We start from the raw sequence: 20,765 nt of genomic DNA, 5'->3' as shown, positions 1-20,765 counted from the left end.
TGTTCAAAACTTAACCTTACCCCTGATTTCTTTCATGACCAATATTTTACTTTTGTCCAATTTCCTCATCACTAATTGTTATTCTATTGCATAGTATACATTTCTGTAAGGTATTCTAAATAAGTTTTGTAATGAGGTAGGAGATAGAAAGCACTGATAAAATAATACCTCAAGCTTTACAGAATTTGACAGAAACAAACTATTATTCAATTCAATAACTATTTTCTGAGTGTCAAATTATGTGTCAGGAACTATTTTACTGGAATAAATCAGTGAACAAAACAAAGATCTCTGTGCCTGTGGAATTTATGCTCTAATGAATAAAACAGACAACCAACCAACATAGTAGGTAAATAACCTGGATAAGGAAGAGCAACCTTAGAGGGCTTCAAAGAAAGCCCTGGGGCAAAAAATAATAATAATAAGGGAAGAAATTCTATGGGCATTTGAAGTAAGATACTGGCAGCATGTCCCATAACTATCATAACTACTACAATATGAAGTGGGTCAAGAATATGTAATACAGGGCATCAAACACCCCTCCCAAAAACTATGATAGCCTCTAGGTTCAACTCAGCTGTTTCTGGTGCCACTCATACAGAGTACAATTTGAATGGTGTCCTCTAGATCTAAACAACATGTTTAGCCATAAGCTGGACATAAAGAGGTGAATAAGTTTGGGACCTGACAGGTTACACAAATAATTTTAATTATGCTATTAAATACTTCCCTATATATTCACAAAATAATTTACTTTGTAGAAGTAGTTTATCTTTGTGTTCTTTTCCTTTGCTTTGTACTATACTATGTCTCTATCAATTTGTTAAAGATTATAGAGAATATAATTAATTACTCCCACTTAAAATTTTTTATTTAAAGAGCAGAACCCTCTCCAGTTCACTTTTTGTTAAGTAGATTGTAGCTGAATTGCAGTATAGTGAGACACTCTAATAAAGTGTGTTGGTCAAACTACCCAAATCAGATTTTCAAGACCTGGAGGCCCAATAAACTTAAATCATCACCAAAGGAACAACCTGACTTTTACATTAGCAAAAATAAAAAATAAAAAATAAAGGAAAAACAGATCTCTTCTCAGATTTTGGCAAATTCAACAACTCAGATCAGTAGAATATTGTCATAGGCTCAATAAGATATTTTGCAACATTCTAAACATTTGGTTAAGATCAGTTATTTCCTCTCTGTAAGATATATCCAAGGATTAAGGGAAAAGAATAAATTCTCTTCTGCAATTAAAAATGGAGTACGTTTGTTTTGGAAGCTGGGGAAGATGGCAAAGCAGGAGGATCCTGAACTCTCCTTATCCTACATTTACTAGATATTATCTACATCCAAGTCAATAAACTGGAGAGTGATTTGAAGACTGGCAGAACAAATTCACAAATAAATACAGAGAGAAGCTGCATCTGAAAGGTTAAGAAAGTCAGAAAGGCAGAGGGAGGTTGCCAGCAGGAGGAAAGGAGCTGCATGCATAGAGAAAGCAGAGAGACAGGCCCTTGTACCAAGGAATTTGTGGGGAAGGTTAATCCCTGTAAACCAGCAGGACTTGCAGCCTAGAGCTTTAAAAGTCAGAGGACTCAGCAGTGGGCAAACAAGGAGGGTAAGTGATATAGCTAGGTCTCTGCCCTGAAAGAGAAAACATCCTGAGCAGAAAGACAACACAGAAACAGTAGTTTACACAACAGGGTGGGGGAGTGGGGTGTTGGTGAATGGGAGACAGTTTTGTCTAGAATGACTTCGGAGCACATTGGGGGACTTCTCCAAAAATGAGGGACCTGGCAGTTGTCACTTTCCTTCCCTGCTTCCCGGCATAAACACAGAGCCACCTGTAAGAAGTGGAGCTCAAGATACTTGCTATCTCTCCTATTAGCAGTGAACCTGAGGATTCATATACTCCAAGCCTGCTAGCTTCAACCCTGGGCTCAGGGCAAATTTTGTTAGCATACACACCCCACCCAGCTGCTGGGTGCACAGCTGCCACCACATGACAAGCCTAGTCAAGCCTAGTCAATGCAATGCACACTAGCCACCCTGGCCCACATCCTCCAACAGGTGCATTGTTTTAGGGGATCTAACATAAGACTAGTGGCCCAGTACAAATTCTGCTAACACTGCTGCCCCACTCCCAAGTTCCCTGGCAGTCATGTCGCACCACCAACCCCCCAGAGCTGGCCTGCCTGGGTCCCACTAACACCACAAAGAATAAGTACAGCCCATAACAGGAAGAGAGTCAGTGTACATAACTGCACTGAAAGAAAAAGTGACTCAGATACAATAGCAGGTTGTAAGCAACACACATAGGATTCTCTCCTGAAGTGCCAAGTTCTGATGAACAGCAGACACTGCACTACAGGGCACTCCAGGATCTCTTCCTCATAAATTCACTACTTTCAAGAGCAGAAGACATAGCTGACCTTCTTAACATACAGAAACAGACACAAGAGGCAGACAAAATAAGGATACAGAAAAATTTATCCCCAGTGAAAGAAAACAAGTTCATGGCCAGTGATCTAAGTGAAACAGATATAAGAAGTATATCTGGGGATCCCTGGGTGGCGCAGTGGTTTGGCGCCTGCCTTTGGCCCAGGGCGCAATTCTGGAGACCCGGGATCGAGTCCCACATCGGGCTCCCGGTGCATGGAGCCTGCTTCTCCCTCCGCCTGTGTCTCTGCCTCTCTCTCTCTCTCTGTGACTATCATAAATTTAAAAAAAAAGAAAGTATATCTGATTGAGAAATTAAAGCAATGACTATAAGGATACTTACTGGACTTGAGAAAAGACTGGAATATATGAGTGAGACCCTTAAAAGAGATAAGGAATAACATAGCAGAGATAAAGGACTCAATAAATGAAATGAGAAACACACTTGATGGAATGAATATCACAATGGAAGAAGCAGGGGAACGAATTAGTGACCCAGAAATAGAGTAATGGAAAGTAATCAAGCTGAAATAGAAAAAAAAAAGGAGTATATAAATGGAAAATATATTCCATTAAACATAATAACATTTGTATGATAAGAGTCACAGAATAACAGAAAGAAAAGGAGGCAGAAAATTTATTTGAAGAAATAATCGCTGAAAACTTCCCTAATCTGGGGAAGGAAACAGACATCCAGATCAAAGAGAACTGCCATAAAAATCAACAAAAGCAGACCCACACTAAGACACATTGCAATTAATTTGCAAAACATAATAAAGAAAAAAAATGTAAAAGCAGTAAGACAAAAGAGGTGGGTAATTTATAAGAGAAAACCCATAAGGCTAGCTGGGAATTTCTCAACAGAAAGTTGGCAAGCCAGAAGAGAGTGGCATGATCTATTCAAAGTACTCAGTGAGAAAAATCTGCAGCCAAGAATATTCTATCCAGCAAGGATATCATCCAGAATAGAAAGAGAGATAAAGAGTTTCGCAAACAAAACCTAAAGGAGTTAATGACCACTAGATCAGCCATGCAAGAAATATTAAAGGGGACTCTGAGTGGAAAGGAAAAATCAAAAGTGACATAATGAAGGTAGGAAACACAAAGCAATAAAAATGAATATTTCTGTAAAGAAACCAGTCAAAGTACTCACCAAAAAAAAGGATACAAAAATATAATAGCACCTAAAATGTGGAAAGGAGAGAAGATAAGAATGGGCTCAAACTTAAAAGGCCATCAACTTAACATAGACTGCTATATGTAGAATATATATATAAAACTAATGGCAACCATTTATCAAAACCACTAATAAACATGCAAAGAATAAAGAGAAAGAAATAGATTTAAAACAAAGACTATAACAAGAGACAAAGGAGGACACTATATAATAATAAAGGGAACAATCTATTAAGAAGATATAATTGTAGTTATTTATGCATCTAACATAAGAGCACCCAAATATTAAAAAAAAAAAAACAGTTAACAAACCTAAAGAAACTAACCAATAACATTACAATGACAGTGGGGGAGTTTAACATCCCACTTACATCAATGGACAGATCACCTTAACAGAAGATCAACAAGGAAACCATGGCTTTGAATGGCACACTGAACCAGATGGATTTAACAGATATATTCAGAACATTCCATTCTAATAAAGCAGAATACCACATTCTTTTCAAGTGCACATGTAACATACTCAGGATAGATCACATTATTAGCTCACAAAACAATCCTCAACAGGGTTCGCCTGGGTGGCTCAGCAGTTGAGTGCCTGCCTTCAGCTCAGGGCATGATCCTGGGGTCTTGGAATCAAGTCCCACACCGGGGTCCCTGCATGGAGACTGCTTCTCCCTCTGCCTATGTCTCTGCCTCTCTCTGTGTCTCTCAGGAATAAATAAATAAAATCTTTTTAAAAAATCCTCAATAAATTCAAGAAAATAGAAGTGACACCACACATCTTTTCTGGCCATAATGCTATGAAACTAGAAATCAACCACAAGAAAAATTTGGAAAGACCACAAAAACCTGGAGATTAAATAACATGCTACTAAGCAATGAATGAGTCAACTAGAAAATAAAAGGAGAAATTTAAAAGTACATGGAAAAAAATGAAAACACAAGTTCCAAAACATATGGGATGCAACAAAAGTAGTTTTAAGAGGGTTGTTTACAGCAATACAGACCTGCCTCAAAAAGCCAGAAAAATCTCAAATAAACAACCTCATCTTACACCTAACGGAACTAAAAAAAGAATCGCAAACAAAAGCTAAAATCAGAAGTATGAAAGAAAGAATAAAACTAGAGAAGAAATAAAAACTAAAAAACCATTAGAACCAATTAATGAAGCCAGGAGCTGGTGCCTTGAAAAGACCAATAAAACTGATAAACCTCTAGCCAGACTTGCCAAGATAAAAAGAGAAAGGACTCAAAGAAATAAAATCACAAATGAGAAAGGAGAAATAATCAACACAGTAGAAATACAATTATGAGATAATGTCATGAAAAATTATGTCAAAAAGTTAAACAACCTAAAAGAAATGGATAAAGTCCTAGAAACATATAAACACCAAACTTGAAACAGGAAGAAATAGAAAATTTGAACAGACCAGTACCCAGTAAAGAAATTGAATGAATTAAAAAAAAAAAAAACTCTCAACAAACAAAAGTCCAGGACCAGATGGCCTCCCAGGCAAATTCTACCAAATATTTAAAGAAGCATTAATACCTATTCTTCTCAAAATATTCCAAGAACAGAAAAGAAAGAAAACTTCCAAATTAATTCTATGAAACCAGCATTATCCTGATACCAAAATCAGACACTACTAATAAAGAAAACTACAGGCTGATATCTCTGATGAGCACAGATACAAAAGTCCTCATTAATATTAGCAAACCACATTCAAAAATACATTAAAAATTTCATTTACCATGATCATGTGGGATTTATTCTTGGGTTGTAAGGGTGGTTCAATATTCACAGATCAATCAATGTGATATATTACATCAAGAAGAGAAAGGAGAAGAACCATACAATCATTTCAGTAGATGTAGAAAAAGCATCTAACAAAAAACATCCATTCATAATAAAAATCCTCAACAAAGTAGGTATAGAAGGAACATACCTCAAATTAATAAAGGCCTCAAATGAAAAACCCACAGCTAACATCATCCTTAATGCAGAAAAACTGAGAGCTTTTCCCCTAAGATAAGGAACAAGAGAGGGATGGCCACTTTCACCACTTTTATTCAACATAGTACAGGAGGTTCTAGCCACAGTAATCACACAACAAAAAGATATAAAAAGCATCCAGGGCATCTGGGTGGCTCAGTTGGTTAAGGGTCCAACTCTCGGTTTTGGCTCAGGTCATGATCTCACAGCCATGGGATCAAGCCCCACATCAGGCTCTACACTCAGCATGGAGTCTACTTGAGATTCTCATTCCCTTCCCCTCTGCTCCTCTCCCAACCTCTGTAAAATAAATAAATAAATAAAATTCTTTTAAAAAAAGAAATAAAAGTCATCCAAATCAGCAAGGAAGAAATAAAATTTTCACTATTTGCAGATGACATGATGCTCTACATAGAAAACCCAAAGACTCCACCAAAAAACTGCTAAAACTGATGCACAAATTCAGCAAAGCCACAGGATACAAAATCGATGTACAGAAATCTGCTGCATTTCTATACACCAATAAAGAAGTAGGAGAAAGAAATTAAGAAAAAAAATCCCATTTACAATTGCACCAAAAATACCTGGGAATAAACCTAACTAAAGAGATGAAAGACTTGTACTCTGCAAACTATAAAACACTGATGAAAGGACACAAAGAATGGAAAGACATTCCATGCTCATGAATTGGAAGAACAAATATTTTTTTAAATGTCCATGCTACCCAAAGCAATTTATACAGTTGATCTAATTCCCATTTTTCACAGAGATAGAATAAACAACCCTAAAATTTGTATGGAACCATAAAAGACCCTGAACAGCCAAAGCAATCTTGAAAAAGAAAACCAAAGCTGGAGGCATCACAATTCCAAACTTCAAGTTATATTACAAAGTTGTAGTAATCAAAACCATATAGTATTGGCACAAAAAATAGACTCAGAGATCAATGAAACAGAATACAAAACTCAGAAATAAATCCTCAACTACATGGTCAATCTTTGACAAAGCAGAAAAATAATGCCCAATAGGAATAGATAATCTCTTCTACAATGGTGTTAGGGAAAAAAACTGGACAGTCACATGCAAAAGAATGAAACTGGAACATTTTCTTACACCATACACAAAAATAAATTCAAAATGTATGAAAGACCGCAATGTGAAACAGGAAACCATAAAAATCCTAGACGAGAACACAGATAGTAACCTCTTTGACATCGGGCCACAGCAACTTCTTTATAGATATGCCTCCTGTGGTAAAGGAAACAAAAGCAAAAAAAGCTTTGGCACAGTGTAAAAAAAAAATCAACAAAACTAAAAGGCAACCTATAGAAAGGGAGAAGATATTTGTAAATGACATATCCAATAAATATATGAAGAACTTAAAAAACTCAACACCCAAAAAACAAATAATCCAATTTAAAAATGGGCAGAAGAGATAATCAGACATTTTTCCAAAGAAGACATACAGATGGTCAACAGACATATGAAAAGATGCTCAACATCAGTAATCATCAGGGAATAGCAAATCAAAATTATAATGAGATTCACCTCACACCTGTGAGAATGGTTAACATCAAAAACACAAGAAACCACAAGTGTTGTGGAGGATGTGGAAAAAGAGGAACACTCCTGCATTGTTGGTGGGAATGTAAACTGGCAATAGCTACTCTGGGAAACAGTATGGAGGTTCCTCAAAAAGTTAAAAATAGGGCCACCTGGGTGGCCCAGTTGATTTAACATTGGACTCTTGATTTGAGTTCAGGTCGTGATCTCAGTCTTGTGAGATTGAGTCCCATGTTGGGCTCTGCACTGGGCATGGAGTCTGCTTTTCCTCTCCCTATCACTCCCTCTCCCCCTCTTAAAAAAAAAAAGGTTAAAAACAGAACTACCATATTACAATCCAGCAATTGCACTACCAGGTATTTACCCAAAGAATATAAAAACATGAATTCAAAGGGATACGTGCACCAGCATTATTTACAATAGCTAAATTATGGAAACAGCCCAAGTGTCCATGGACTGATGAATGGATAAGGAAGATGTGAGATAATATGTATCACTCAGCCATGAAAAAGGATAAAATCTTGTCATTTGCATTGACATGGATGGATCTAGAGAGTATAAGGCTAAGCGAAATAAGTCAGAGACAAATGCCGTCTGACTTCACTCATACGTGGAATTTAAGCAAAACAAAGGAAACAAAGGAAAGAGAGAGACAGACAGACATAGACAAACCAAGAAACACTCTTAATTACAGAGAACAAACTGATATTTACTGAAGGGGAGATGGGTGGGTGATGGGTTAAATAGGGGATTAAGTAGGGCACTTGCTGTGATAAGCACCAGGTGATGTATGGAAGTGTTGAATCACTATAGTGTATACCTAAAAGTAATATAATGCTGCATATTAACTAACCAGAATTAAAGAACTTAAAAAAGGGAATACATTCTTTTTGAAATTGTGTATATTAAATTTATATAATTAACAAAAATTAGCTTTTCTTCCTTCCTTCTTTCTCTAACCAGACAAGCTTATTCCTAAATGAGACTTAGATATCATTTCTGCATAATGGTAGAAATACATTTCTTTTATTACTCCAATTTTGTTGCTCATCTATATTTCCTAATTATGGCCCCCTCTACATTGATATATTGTTGTTATTCACATAAATCAAGGTTCTTTCACAGTGCTCACAATGTCCCCCAATTCTGATTTACTGATTTACTGATGAGACTGAGTTATTTGTCTACATTCAAACTATTAAAACAGAAAATGCAGGTAGCATTGAGGAACACAATAATCTCAGTCCTGTTGAATAGTGGATTCCTGCTGTCCGAAGCTGAACTTAAACATAGCTACCCTCTCTTATTATTCTCTTCACCAACTATTATCCAGATCTACACCAACACAGAGGACTTTACATGCCTAATGCGTTCTCTCTGTTCACTTCTCTTCCTGGTGCTCCAAGTCCTTATGACTATCTTTATCTGCCTGCATTCTTCCACGCTGCCTATAGCTAACATTCCACAGATGTATGTGCTGTACCCAAATAAGATGTGAACTCTCTAAGAATAAGACAATGGCTTTTATATTTTCCAACACAGATTAATATTACAAAAGATCCAGTATACTGGGTCACAAAAATACAATCATGAGTGTAGGACATACAACAGAAAAAGCTTGTATACTGCATTATCTTCCTGAGGTAAGGCTGAAATAACAATGGACAGGTATTATGTCTACTAAAATAGTAGCAGCCAAATGTAAGTTTGGAAATTGACAAGTCCAAACCATTCTATAGTTCCTCATACAGGTAATACGTAATTATGTTGGTTAGACAAATGCTTCAATATTTGTGGGTAAAAGCAATGTGCTAGAAAATAAACTATGATCACATTTTATTCTTTGTGCTCTAAAGCATCACAAGATCAACTCACAAATGTTGAGTAGTAAAGTGCTCTCATGAGAAACTTCCTCTTTATTAATTGCCTGAACTTTATTTGAGTATGAAAAATCATAAGGTTCCATAGGGGACACAAAGTGGTAAAATGGAGAGAAAGAAAAACCACAAGTCAGAGACCTGATTTCTAAAGCGCAGAAAACTAAAATTACGGATAGAGCTTTCTACATTCAGTATTTAAAGAATACTGGACTTAGGACTCAAAGCATCATTAAATAATCTTCTAGTTCCAAAAACATTTTATCAATTTGTACTGAAGTTCTTTATCTAGGACAAGGGAATATATGCAGCTAGTAGAAAATATAATACTACTAAGTAATAATAATGGGCTTTTTGTTAATCTACTAAAAGATACCTTAATTTATTAAGTTCCTGGAGGGCAGGGGCCATGATTTATATATCTTTTTATGTATGCAGCACTGAATACAGTATTTTATACATATTAAATACTCAGCAAATAATTGTTGATGATGAAAGTGCTCTTCCAAAAGAATAAATGTAATATAAATGTACAATTGAAAATATTCAACCTAACTAATCTACAGGCTCTCAAATCAGTTGTGCTTAAGAATTCATTCAAAATGCTATTTTTCAAGATGCTAGACACAAATTAGAAAAATATGTTAGGAATAGGAGTTACTACAGTTGTCTTTGGCACCTATGGGAAAGCATGTTTAGAAAACATCTTGAAGGGTGTACGTGGGTGGCTCAGTTGGTTAAGGGTCTCTGCCTTCGGCTCAGGTCATGAACCCAGGGTCTTGGGATCAAGCCCCACACCGGACTCCCTACTCAGGGGAGCCTGCTTCTCCTTCTCCCTCTGCCCGCTGTTCTTCCTTGCTTGTCTCTCTCTTTCTATCATATAAATACAGTCTTTAAAGAAAACAGAAATCATCTTGGAGGATAATTTGATTTGTGAGTCTCCATTCTGAGCAACTTGAAAACATCTTCTGTGAATAGAATTCCAATCTGCTTTGCTAAAGTTTAAAAATGAAGATAATACTTGGAACTTTCAGATTAAAAACAAAACAACAACAACAACAACAAAAAAAAAACGCTCCCTGAAGACAAATTACAAATATGAAGAGCTATGAGTTTTGGCAATCGATAGCAGCTTTCAGCTCATTATATGGATGATCAAGTATGCTGCCTTGAGCAGAAATATAAAAAAGGACATTGGGAGGTTATACTAGTACCATAGGATATGTGAAGAATCAAATATTCACCTGTAAACATGAGCCTGTTGAGATAAATTGTGAAATTTGTGAACAATATGTTAAATCTTTTTCTTACTTTAATTTTTCTATACTAACATCAGAAAAACTCAAAACTTAGAGGCATTTTTATTTAAGTATAGTTTTATATAAACTAGTAAAAATAGAAACTTTATTTTATTTTATTTAAAATAGAAACTTTGGAATGGGTAAATAAACCATTGTACATTTACTCAATGGAATTACATGGAGCTGTTAAAATTATGTTCAGGAAAATTATGTATTAAAATGAATATACCAAGTTTTCAGAAAGATCCTATGTATAGACATTTGTGTAAAAATTATAAACTTAAAGAATTAAATTATCAACAGATTTCAAATAGCTTTTGAGATTCTATTTTTCTATACACTCCAAATGTTCTTTAATGAGATGTAATATTTTTATAATAAAAACATTAATATTTTAAAGCTATGATCCTCTAGATAGCAGTGAATAACAAAGTGAATTTTTGCTCCACATCCCTAATTAACCTACAGGTATTAAAAAACTTCAGACTTCTGAATTAAGACATAATGTTCTAAAAATCAGATTTTCTTAGCTTTTAATTTTGATATAATTTGAAATGTACAGGAAAGATGCAAAAATGGTACAAATAAATTCCATATATGTGCAAAAAATGTGGTATATATATATACACAATGGAATTATTCAGCCCTGAGAAAGGAGAATATCCTGACATTTCAGACACCACTGATAGATCTTGAGTATATTATTCTATGAGAGATAAATCAGACAGAGAAAGACAAGTACTGTATATCAATTATATGTGGAATCTAAAAAAGTCAAAACTGTAAAAAACAGAGATCAAAGTGGCAGTTACCAGGAAATACGGGTGAGGAGGAGAAGACTGATGGTGTTTAAGGTTATAAACTTGGAAGAAGTAGCATATAAGCTATAGAGATCTAGTATACAATATAATGATACAGACAATGATATTGTTCTGTAATGATGAGTGTGATGAATACTGCCTAAATGGCAATCATATTAAAATATATAAATGTATCGGAGTAATATACTATACATCTTAAATTTATAAAATATTAAAAAATGGGGGAAATTCCATATATTCTTTACCCAGATCCACTATCTACATTCTATATCATTTATCTTATCATTCATAGTCCCTGAAAAGATTGACAGAGATTTATAAATTTATACGCATACTATTTTTTTTGAACCATGTGAGAGTAAATTAGAAATTTTGTGTTCCTTTACCTATAAATATTTCAGTTTGCACATCCTAAGAAAAGAGCATTCTCATGCAAAACCACATTATGATTATGAAAGTTGGGAAATTTAATACTGATACAATATATAACATTTTTTCATGAATAGTCCATATTAAAATTCCATCAATTTTCAGTTATATCTTTTGTAGTTATTTTCATCCAACCAGGATAAAATCTACATGATGCATTACACTTAGGTGCCATGTCTTTAGTCTCTGATTTGGAACATTATTAATAAAGTAATTATTCTAGTCTTCCAAAATAGTTTGCAAGTTTTGATGTTTCATAACACTTTTGTTTTACAAAGTATGAATCAGTAAAATTTTAAGACTGTATCACACAGCAAACATACAACTTCAAAAAATAACGTATATTAGATGCATATAATAAAAATTATATTGTGTACCTATACATTACTGTTGGCTACATTATTTTACATTGAGTTAAAAAGTGCAATACTTTCTAGCACTAAACTAGAAAGTAGAGATGATTCCTTAGTGAGTCCTTCATTTTTATGCTGTTCTTTTAAACCTTGTACTGCTTTCTGATATTCTAATATTAGAACAGTTAAGACTGTGCTTTTCAGTTAACAGTTAACAATGCTTAACAATTAACAATGCTTTTCTAAATGTTTCACTCTACTTGGAGTTTTTCTTTAATCTATTGAAATAAATTAGACAATTCAAAATAACAAAAAAAATTCAGAGACACAGTTTCCAATAATTTTCTTAGATATCCTATCACTCTATTAAATATGAACTTCAGTTAAGAGTGCTTTCATTCCTATCTAGCAATACTTGTTTCCACAAAAAAAGTTCTGGAAATATTAAACTGCATTATTAAAATTAAAAGTTGTTCTTACAAATAATGTTAAGCAATTAGTAACTTAAAATTTCTCCTTCAACAAGGTAATATTGTCAAGAGAATTGTAAATGAACTTAGTAGGTAATATTAAAAAACTTATGTGGCAAAGTTCTATCTGAAAGCCTACTGCCACAACAAAAATTATACTGGGTGTCCACTGAGAAATTTAGTCATCTACCATAAAAGCCCAAGTAGTAAATGTGGTTGGTCATTGTTGATGAAACACTAAAACTTTCCAGAAATTTTCTTAAAAGATCCAAATTGTTTGGTTTGTTTTTCTGAAGACTCAACTAATGAACAAATTAAAAGAGTACTTTTCTTCTCCTCTTTTTTTTGATAAGAAATATGCATCTTTCTTAATCTTTTAGATCGATATTTCCTTGGAATAGAGGTAACAAACTGATAGAACAAAATGTATATACATTTTTATGACTTGTGGTGCCTACTGTCAAAATGTACTGCAGAAAGTTTTCTTCCTATGTTTTATGGAATAAAAGTACTGATTATTTTATTTAGAAAAGAATAAGTTGAAGCAAGACTAGCCCACATGCCATGACCCCCTATTCCTTCCATTCTACATGCATGAGAGAAAAAAATGAATCACAAACAATGAACATAATTCAGCTCCAAGTAACAGAATCGAGTCAAACAATGAGAGTTCAACATTAGTTCTAGGTATAAATAATGTTGATCTGAAATTCATCATTAGAGAAAATATCTCCTTTCCTTTCATAAACATATTTACTTTTTCATGAGAACAAAGGGGGAAAAAAGAACTAGAGGGAACATATTTATCCATCAAGGTTTAGAGTTAAAATGATGCAATTAGCTAACCATAGGAAAATATATTTGTCTTGTTATTTCATGGTTTAGGATGATGAAGTAATCTGCCTTGTCTTTAGGTTGTTAAAATCACATCCAAAAACGACATGGAGAAAGGTACATACACATGAGTAACTCCAACACATTCAGGAAACTTCTGTGTACATTTGGTTCAATATCTATACCATCCACATGGAGAGAAGAGTTAGCTGAATATTGTTATACTTAGACTGCTATCCAAAAAGATTCCTAATGTTAGGACATAAATGTATATTTGCATACCTTAAAATCAGGATTAGCTAATATACCAACATATACTTGCATCATGGATGCCTAGTTGTGAAAATAAGCTCAAAATGAACCCCAGTGCAAGCATTTTAAAATTTGTATTTCCTCACTATAAATAAGAGCTCAAGTTTTTCCCTACATTTCTATATGCTTACCTATATATCTTATATTCATTTTTCTACTATCTCCTACATTTTTAGTGGTATTCTTCTTTGGACAAAAATACCATTTTAGATCTTAAAAAGATTCTGATATGACTTATAAAATTATTAAACACAAATGGAGTTTTTGCCTAGATACTTTATTCATTCAATTCCTACAACATCTAATACATAAATCCTATAAATAATAGGACTAAATTCTCCATATTCACATTAATATAACAATCACTATCATTTGAGGGATAAGATATTTCATCTCATTTACTCCTCACTTGGCAAAGAATAGATGGTACCATTCCTGCTTTATGAATATGGAAAGAGAATCTCAGAATGTATGAGAAATTTGCCAAAGTCTGCTAGTAAGTGGAGACAAGATTTAAGTACATTTGACTCAAAGGCAAACCAGATTATAAATTGTTTTGAGTCACTTATTTGGAATTATGAACAATTTCCTCTAGAGAAAGCACTATGGTACACTGGAATGAAAGTTAGTGGGAATTGAGCTGAGGATACTAATTTTCTACCACTGCTATAAGAAATTCCCACAAACTCAGTGTCTTAAAATAACACAAATTTATATTGCTACTTAAATATAATATAGCTATATTCATTCTTACAGTTCTATAGGTCAGAAGTATGACATGGGTCTCACTTAGCTAAAATCAAGGTGTCAGTAGGGCTATATTTTTTTCTGGAAGATCTAGATAAGATTCTATTTCCTTACCTTTCCCAGCTTCTTGAGGCCACCTACATTCCTTGGCTGGGTTTATTCCTCTAACCTCAAAGCCCACAATATAGCATTTCTCTGACCCTTCTTGCGTCCTTACTTCTGTCTCTGACTACAGCCAGGAAAGTTCTCCATTATTTAGGACTGATACGATTAGAATCCAGGATAATCTTCTCATCTCAAGGTTTGTAATTTAATCATGTCAGCAAAGTCCGTTTTGCCATGTGAGATAATACACTCACTGATTGTAAAAATGGGAATATGCACATCTTTGAGGGGTAGGAAGGGACATCATTCTGCCTATTAAAATGAGCTAATATGTGAATGGCTGAAAGTCCAATTTCCCGGCCAGGGTTTTTTTTTTGTTGTTGCTATATTTGATATTTTGAGGAAGATGATTATTTACAAAAGCAAATCTCAAATTAGTAGTCCAATAAAGTAAAATAATGTAACTAAATAAAAGTAGTAATAAAAATATTTTTTTAATCTAATGAAGTAAATTTGGGGGTAGTAGAAAGAAGGAAGATTTTTGGCTTTGGTTTTGGGGTTTTTTTTTGTTTGTTTTAAGGTTTTTTTTTAAATTTATTCATGAAAGACAGAGAGAGAGAGAGAGAGAGAGGCAGAGACACAGGCAGAGGGAGAAGCAGGCTCCATATAGGGAGCCTGATGTGGGACTCGATCCTGGAACTCCAGGATCACACCCTGGGCCAAAGACAGGCACTAAACTGCTGAGCCACCCAGGGATGCCCAAGAAGGAAGATTTTTGGATGACTGAATATTATATATGAGAGCAGGACCCATTTTAGACAAACTGAACAGAAAAAATCTGGGACATGGGAATATGATCCTCTGCTGGGTAGTGGAACAGATACTAGATGAAGGGAATAAAAGTGGGGAGATTCTTGGGGAAAGAGGGAAGAAGAATAGATGCAAACTTCCAAATAATAATCATAAAAGAACAATATTTTTGAGCATTTAAAATGTGCCAACTGCCATTATTAGAACTTTGAATTTATTATTTAATCCTTATAAAATTTTCTAAAGCATATAATATTATTCCAATTTTACATATGTCATAAGTGAAGGTTCAGGAAGTTAAAAAATACAGCAGAGTCCAAGTAAGTAGTAGAGCCAGGATTCAAAACCAAGTTAGTCTTATTCCAAAAACTATGCTCTTAATTACTGTGCTAAACTATGATAGAGGGGATCCCTGGGTGGTGCAGCGATTTAGTGCCTGCCTTTGGCCCAGGGCCCGATCCTGGAGACCCGGGATCAAATCCCACGTCGGGCTCCCGGTGCATGGAGCCTGCTTCTCCCTCTGCCTGTGTCTCTGCCTCTCTTCTCTCTCTCTCTCTCTCTCTGTGACTATCATAAATAAATAAAAATTAAAAAAATAAACTATAATAGAAATTCAGCTCTGGTAGAAATTTAAGAGCCAGGGTATCCAACATGGTATGGAATATGTCCCAACAGTTGGAAAGAACATAGTCAAAGATTAACAGATAAATGCAACAGTTGAGAGTCCAAGAACATGGACACTGGCATTGGCAACTCACCCCATCTTCCAGACACACTGAGGTACTGGACTCCATTTACTAAAAGCAGGACTAATGAAGGAAGACATGAAAACTGTAAACTAGGCAAATGAATGAGGCAAAAACAAAAGTACAAATACATTGGAAACTGTGCTACCGAAACTGGAATAACACTGATCAGGACTAACTGTAATACAGCAAAAGTAAATCAGACCACAAGGCTGGAGTCAGACCAATAGTGAAGGTGAGAATGCTGATAATGAGATTGTGATGCTCAAGCTCTATTAATCTGTCCTAAAATTGGAGGTGGTATTAGAGACTGATACAGGACCTCATCTGCAGAAAGCCAAGTATCTCCAGCTCTCCAGCCATAAAAAGAGGAGGGATAAACTTATTCCAGAAAGGTTAGCCTTGCTTAAGTTTGCTTTGAGCTCAACATCCCTATATTGTACCCGTGTTCAAAGGGCCTCTTTTTTTTCTCCCAAGATTTAGAAAATCTCTACATTCTTGCCTCTGCCCCATCTACCACCATCATCATTGGCACCAGAGTTGCCAAAATAGGGACTGTGATTTTTAGGTAAGGGTCATTTGTAAGTTGGGTTTTTCTGGAAAGACACATGAGCTGAAGTCGATCCAAAAGAAGAAAAGTAAGACTGGAAGGCTGGTAATGTATCTATAGAAAAGAGGAAAAAGGTTTCACTGAAGACAAAATTCTTACTAAGACAGATGGATTTGAGAGAGATGAGCATGTCATAAGCTTCTTTTTCATCAACCTGCAAGTGAACAGCCTGGATTTGGAGAGACAGTTATACATCAGTACTTGGTTACTCTAAAATCCTGCTACTATCCAGATGTCAGATCCTATTAGTTCACATATGACCATCAATTTCAAGAGAGATGCCAGGAACACAGCCTCTGGGCTGTCAGCACAATTTTAAATCATGTCATTTAAGCATATCCTCGTTGGTCTTTACAAGCCCTTGTTTACTGTGGGTCTTAGTCTGAATAAAGATTTTAAATCACTTCATATTTTAACAGGATTTTTAAGTCACATGTGCATTACATCTCAGCTCTTCTCTCCAAAAACGATAACATGACAATAATAGATGTGGGGATTACAGATCTTATTTTAGATTTACAACTGTAAATTAAGTGACTTTAATCTTTTAGGTAAATTCTGTTTTCTGTATCCTATTCTCCTAATCAGGCAACTAACTTCCTCCTGCTGTCTCTAACTCCCAAGCCTTCTCCCTACTGCCCTACTGAATGCAGCACCAGTTGTTATACTGTCCCATCCATGTCAAATTCATTCTCCAAAAGTTCCAGTTTTAAAAAGCTGGTTATTATAATATGATAAAATGTGAGGCTAATGACCAATGATGTTTAAGGATTCTCTCTTTACATACATGACTGATGTTTATCACTTATTTAACTACACCTACAAACATTTATCATATGCCATTGTATTATGCTAGCAGGTTTACATATGTTATCTCATTTTGGGGGTTTCTAATGCCTTCTTTACCCTTGACAAAGGGTACAGAGCTATATGCAGTCATTCCTTAAGTCATGGGTAGCTCTTTAAGAACATAAGGAGATGAGCAGAATAGATACCAACTTCCAAATAACAATCATAATACAACAATATTTTTGAGCATTTAATACGTGCCATGAACACCTGAATACTATGATTAAAATACTGACTATATTAAAATACAGTATATGTTTAATATAGTTTAATACAGTACATGTTTTAATAATAACCAGGAATACAAAAGAAAGTTTGGATAGTCCTTAGTCATTGACTAATCCTGACAATGAACAGGATTCCTGTTCAGATCCCTGTTCATCTCTTTAGGACAAGGAAGGAATAATAATGGATTTTCCTGCAACCTGACAGGCCATCAGGAAAGACAGCTTTGGTCAAAGAACACTTTACTGACTTCAAATTTTAACATATAGCTAGCCTTCTGCTCTGTCATTGGGGAAGGTCAAGTCTGATTAAGTAAGTGCTAAGGTCAAACCTGAATCACAGCTAAATGTCTAAATATAGATCATCTTTCTAAAAACTGTGGCCTCTTTTCCATGACTGCAGTGTGTACAACACAGGAGTTAGATTTACGCAGAGAAGCCGCCTTTTCTTAGAAAAAGGAGGTCCAGTGAAAAACATTGGCTTTTAAAATAAGGAAGAAAGTAGGAGTGTGCAAATTAAATAAAGATAAGTTGTTAAAGGTTAACTAGTTTCTCCTGGTGGTGTTATAAGCAAATGGCATAGTCATTCTCTGGTTCTAAAATATTTAGATGTTTTATTTCAGTCACATAGTGGGAGCTGAGAACAAATGTGGGTAAACCAGATACAAAATACCTTCACAGAACATAAGCTAAAACCTATTCCCTTAATTCTTCAGTGTTGAATCATCTGTTATGTCTGGACCGTAAATGTGAAGAATGCCAAAGTAGCTCTGGTATTGCCATGGTTTGGTACACACAGATACAAGGAAAAGCATGTCTACTCTGAAAATATGCTATCATCACTACTATTGTATTAGTTTTCTACTGCTACATAACAAATTACTGGAAATTTGGGAGCTTAACATACCTATTCATTATTTCCCAGTTTCTGTTGATCAGAAGTGTGGGCACAGTGTAGTGAGCTCTCCGCTCGGGGTCTTACTAGACTGAAATCAAGGTTTTGGCCTGCTGTCTTCTCATGTAGAGCTCAGGATCTCCTTCCATGTGTATTCAGGCTTTTAGAAAAATTTAGTTGCTTGAGTTATAGAACTGAGGTCCATGTTTTCTTGGTTGCTGCCCGTGAGATCTGCTCTCAGCTCTCAGAGGGCTCACTCAGGTTTTAGCCACACAGCCCTCACACAACAAGGTAGTTTATTTCTTCAAGGCCAGCACTAGAATTTCTCTTCGGTCAGCTACGATGGGAAGGAATTTTCTTTAATGCAACATAATCACATAGGTGACTAAACTATCACCTTTGCTATATAACAGGGACCACCTCGGTCCCACCCTCAAGTAAGAGGAAAGTGTTGGGCAGGGCCTGTGGAAACAGAAGCCTGAAGGCCATTTGAGAATTATACCTGTAATTATTCATAGAACAAGGCTGACCTCTGAACTATATGACTGAGGACAGAGCGAAATGTTACTCATCTCCAGAGCCTATAACTTAAATGTAAACAGATTCAGTTCCAAGAATGTTTTCCAGGAGAAAACAAAACAAAACAAAAATCTACAAATTTTACCAAAATTCCTAGAGGAAGAAACTCAGATTTCAATCTCAATGTACCCTTTGAACTGTGCCTAGTAAAATGCAAATTCCTATAAAGACCAGTAAGGCTTGCAAAGATTTGTGAATGACTATCTGAAAGATACCTATACCTCAGTTTCAGTAAACCTCAAGCCCTAACTTCCTATGAAACCAACTTTTTTACCACTATACTCCTTCTTAGCTATTATATCCATTGGCTGACTACAAGCTAGTGTGGCAACATTGCATTCTCTAGAGATAAAGTAAAAAAAAATCAATATTCAAATTGTAACACTGACATTTTCTGAAGTAGGAATATAATAGCAGATGACCAAGTTTCGATTCTGGAGTATATACCTTATATAATCACTTCCCCTGGAATGTGAGTGGATCTGTAAATATGATGAGATGGTCTCTATTTTGATTAGGTTACATTATCAGGTAAAGTGGTGGGATACTTACTCTCATTATACTATGTTATATATGGTTCAATCTGACCAGATTGAGGAAATTGTTTTGCTAGCTTTGAAGAGGTGAGCTGCAATGCAGTAAGAGGGTCACATGAATAGGCCTTAAGGCAACTCAGAGGAGCTCAGAGTAAGCCTCAGCTGACTAACATCTAGAAAAAAAAAAACAACCCAGGAGCCTGTGAGATACTGACATGAATGAGCTTGAAAGAAGACCCCAGGCCTTGGATCACATTGCATCACAGATGTCACCTGGTGAGACAGAGGGCTAACCTCACCTCTGACTGGAAAGGTAACGAACGAAAACTGTGTGATAATAAATGTATGTTCTTTAAACTGTTAAATTTATGATAGTTCTTTATGCAGTGTAGAAAATTAATATATAAATTAATAAATAGGGCAGCTCCAGTGGCTCAGCAGTTTAGCGCCTCAGACTGTGATCCTGGGGACTCTGGATCGAGTCTCACATCAGGCTCCCTGCATGGAGCCTGCTTCTCCCTCTGCCTGTGTCTCTGCCTCTCTCTCTCTGTGTGTCTCTCATGAATAAATAAATAAAATCGTTTTTTGTAAATTAATTAATTAATGAATAAACAAACTAGCAAAATTAGGTTTAGGAAATTTCTGTAGCAACAGCTCTCAATAACTGAATCCCAACTGATTTTACTACACAGCTAACATTATTTTACGAAACGTATTGAAAACTAAAACATACTTAAAATAAACACATTATTTTGTGGTACTCCAGGGCACAAAACATGACAAACCAAAACAAAAACTCTAAGGGATGAAAGACTACCAAACCAGTGGAGATTGAAACAAATAACTCCAACAATGTAAAAAGAAAATCCGAATAATTAATAATCGTATATATTATGTGTATTCATATGTATGTAGAGAAGCGAAGGACACTTACTCTGAAAGCTGTTCACTGAGAAGTCTTGAGGATGATAGAATCCTGCTTTGCAAATGCACTGGTAGGCTCCAAGCACGAATCCTAGGCCTTTAATTGGCATACACTATGAAAAAGAAAAGATAGCAGTAGAGTTGATCACAGTTTATTTCACAGTATAAA

At 35.3% G+C, this 20,765-nt stretch overlaps 1 protein-coding gene across 1 annotated transcript in view; it reads right to left on the bottom strand.

Moving 5' to 3' along the window:
• GPR158 (G protein-coupled receptor 158) overlaps positions 1-20,765 on the bottom strand; it is a 405,508-nt gene that overhangs the window by 195,906 nt on the left and 188,837 nt on the right. Inside the window, exon 3 of the mRNA XM_041764941.1 lies at positions 20,607-20,709. Within this exon, the coding sequence (XP_041620875.1) occupies positions 20,607-20,709 (103 nt within the window). The remainder of the gene's footprint in view (positions 1-20,606; positions 20,710-20,765) is intronic.

The sequence above is a fragment of the Vulpes lagopus genome, chromosome 8 (genome assembly GCF_018345385.1).
Source record: "Vulpes lagopus strain Blue_001 chromosome 8, ASM1834538v1, whole genome shotgun sequence".
NCBI classification, from domain to species: Eukaryota; Metazoa; Chordata; class Mammalia; order Carnivora; family Canidae; genus Vulpes; species Vulpes lagopus.
The sequence above is the reverse complement of the archived record's forward strand: the minus strand, read 5'-3'. Positions and strand labels throughout refer to the sequence as shown.